A 2,990-nucleotide genomic window follows, 5' to 3' on the forward strand; every position below is an offset into this window, starting at 1 on the left:
AAAAAGAAAATAATGTTAATTTTAAATTATTAAAAATAAATAGTAAAATAAATATAAAAAAAATGGATAAATTAATATTAGATAGTGTGATGCGTGAAATTAGTTATTATTAATTAATGATAACTAATTTGCACGTTTTAAGGGATTTAAATTTTTTTAAGATTAGATAAATACCATAAATGTCTCTAGTTAGTTTTAATGATAATAAGTTATGATTTAAATCCTTAAAATACTCTAATGTGTTATTTTCTTTCCTTAAACGTGCATTGCTTGTTTTTTTTCAGAAATTGAGAATTATTTTGTTATTTGAATATTGCTATTTTTTTCATTTTTTTTTAAAATTCTTAAAATTTGACGTTGAAAACGATTAGATTTGATTTGATGGAGAACATTGTGTCAATATTAATTAAACATGGTGACAAGTGGAATTCATCAGGTTAGTTTTTAATTATGATTTGTTATGTTTTAAGTATAAATTATTGGTTGTAATTATATTTGTTTTTTTTATGTATGGAATGTTTTTTTTTTAATTTCTGTTATATTTTAGATGCTGATATCATGCATTTTTTGTGATACAATTACGATGTGTATATGATACTATGAAAAATATTAAGTAATAGTAATTTTCTTTTGATTTGTAATTAAAATGAAGATTGTGTGATAATTGATTTATGAAGAAAATACAAAAATTTACAGATTTTTAATCGATTGAAAAAAATAATAATTGGATATAATTCATTGTGCAGTTTTAGTATGCAAAAAATATGAACAAAGTCTGACAATTTGTATTAATATTGTTTGAAAATTATATGAAATGTGAATTTTTGGTAAAAGCCACTCCATATTATATTTAAATTGTCAGGTGATAAAATTTTGTATATTGATGAAATATGAAAACTGTATTATTTATGTATGTAATGTATGAATATATTGTATGAAAAATGTATGAAAGCCCATTTTTTTGATTGTATATATCAGTGACTGATATGTTATATATATATGAATTTTGTATAAAGTTTAGATTAATTGTGTATTAAACTTTTAATAAATTGTATCAATTGTGTATGAAATCGCATTTTTGATTGTATGTATCAGTGAATTATATAGTATTTGTGTATGAATTATTTTTTTTATAATTGATATGTTACATATATATGAATTTTGTATAAACATTGAATTAATAGTGTATGAAATTGAATTTTTTTTGTTGTATTTATCAGTGAATTATATAGTAAGTGTGTACGAATTGTGTATGAATTTTCTATGAGTAATTTGATAATTTTATAATGTGGTGCACTAAATGTAATTTTAATGTTGTGAAACAAGAAAATACGTCGACTTTGAGATGGAGGGCATCCTATATAATACTTCTACTCTTTATATTGGTTTAGTTAATGCTATAATAACTCAACTTAATATAGAAGAAAATATAAATTCTGTTGAGATAAAATATATTGTTAGCGAAATGTGTCCACCTATTAAAATTCATAATGATGTTGGGGTAAAGGTTTTTCTAGATCAGATGAGGGTGAATTTGGATTTCTTTACAAAATATCCATTATGCATCACTTTGAAAGATCGTGAGCAGTATAACGAAGGTCATGGAGTTATAATTACTGGTAGAATAAATTCTGATGTTAGATTATCACAGACTAACATTGATTTGTACTCCAACAATTCCATCCGTTTGATCGGAATGAATTTAGACGGAGTTGTCAATGATAATAGTGAAATAGATAATGATATAATATGTGACCATTCCAACCTATTTGTAGCTGATAATCAGATTTATAATAATAAAGAAACACTTAAGGAGGTTATGAGGCACGTTGGACTTGTTGAAAAATTCAGCTTTCGTGTTGCGCGTTGTAATGCATCTAAGTAAGTGTACAAAATTTTTTTAAGTTTTTTATTTTATTTATTTCACTGTATATAATTGTAATGTATATTTTCTTAATTTTGAAACAGTTATCACCTGAATTGTATTTCTAAAACTTGTTCTTGGATGATGAGGGCATCTAGTTTGAATAAATCAAATTTATTCAAAGTTAGGAAGTATATTGCTCAGCATACTTGTTCTGTTAGAGAAAGAGTTTATGCCAGACGTCAGGGGATAACTGACGTTGTAGCTGTCTTGATAATGGAGAAGTATATTGATCCATCTACGGTATATACCCCAAAAGATATAGCTGATGATATGTTGAAATTGCATGGCGTTTCGTTGATGTATATACAGGCATGGAGAGCTAAAGAAAAAGCAGTAAAGTTGGTGCGCGGAGATCCAGCAGAGTCCTATGCAAAATTACCTGATAATTTCGAAATAAGAATAAATTTAAAGATTACTCATTGAATTGGACTGTTATGTTTTCGTGTATTCTTTATGTATAAAATATGTATATTTTTTGTATGAATTTTGGACTGTTATTTTCAGGTTATTTTTACATTTGGAGCAAACATATCCAGGATCTGTTTTGAAAATTAAAAAGAAAGAAGGTGATACATTTTTATACGCATTTGTTGCGTTAGAAGCTTGTATTAGAGGTTGGGAATATTGTAGGCCAATTGTAGTTGTTGATGGTGCGGGATTAAAATGTTCATATGGTGGTACAATGTTAACTGCCAGCACAATGGATCCGGGAGGTAAATTTTTATCTTATTTAATTTTCTGATTATATAATATAATGAAAAAATATATAAATTGTATTTCTTGTTTGTGTGATATTTTTTTAAAATATTGAGCAGGTCATATACTTTCGTTGGCGTATGCGATAGTAGATTCTGAAAACGATGCTTCATGGACTTGGTTCTTTGAGCAGTTTAAGGAAGCATATGGAGTTAGACAAAATATGTGTTTTATGTCGGATCGAAATGAAAGCATATGGAAAGGGACTGCTAATGTATATCCTGAATCAGAACATTATGCATGCATATGGATCTGTCAGTCAATGTGTTGAAGAATTTCAATAGAAATACTGAAGATTTGAAGATTT

At 26.4% G+C, this 2,990-nt stretch overlaps 1 protein-coding gene across 1 annotated transcript; it reads left to right on the plus strand.

Annotated features, from left to right (window-relative positions):
- The first annotated feature begins 1,465 nt into the window (after positions 1 to 1,465).
- Positions 1,466 to 2,669, plus strand: LOC107013529. Its single transcript, XM_027915623.1, has 3 exons — positions 1,466 to 1,881; positions 1,969 to 2,309; positions 2,431 to 2,669. Exons 1-3 carry the CDS (start codon positions 1,466 to 1,468, stop codon positions 2,667 to 2,669), a joined length of 996 nt encoding a protein of 331 aa, XP_027771424.1.
- Positions 2,670 to 2,990: the final 321 nt, after the last annotated feature.

This window comes from Solanum pennellii, chromosome 3 (assembly GCF_001406875.1).
Source record: "Solanum pennellii chromosome 3, SPENNV200".
NCBI lineage: Eukaryota > Viridiplantae > Streptophyta > Magnoliopsida > Solanales > Solanaceae > Solanum > Solanum pennellii.

Bases quoted from the DNA above. Each gene is read 5' to 3' on its own strand.
- LOC107013529 (XM_027915623.1), top strand. From the start codon at position 1,466: ATGTGTCCACCTATTAAAATTCATAATGATGTTGGGGTAAAGGTTTTT. The intron at 1,882-1,968 runs GTAAGTGTACAA...ATTTTGAAACAG, and splicing joins GCGCGTTGTAATGCATCTAA to TTATCACCTGAATTGTATTT. The intron at 2,310-2,430 runs ATAATTTCGAAA...CTGTTATTTTCA, and splicing joins GTCCTATGCAAAATTACCTG to GGTTATTTTTACATTTGGAG.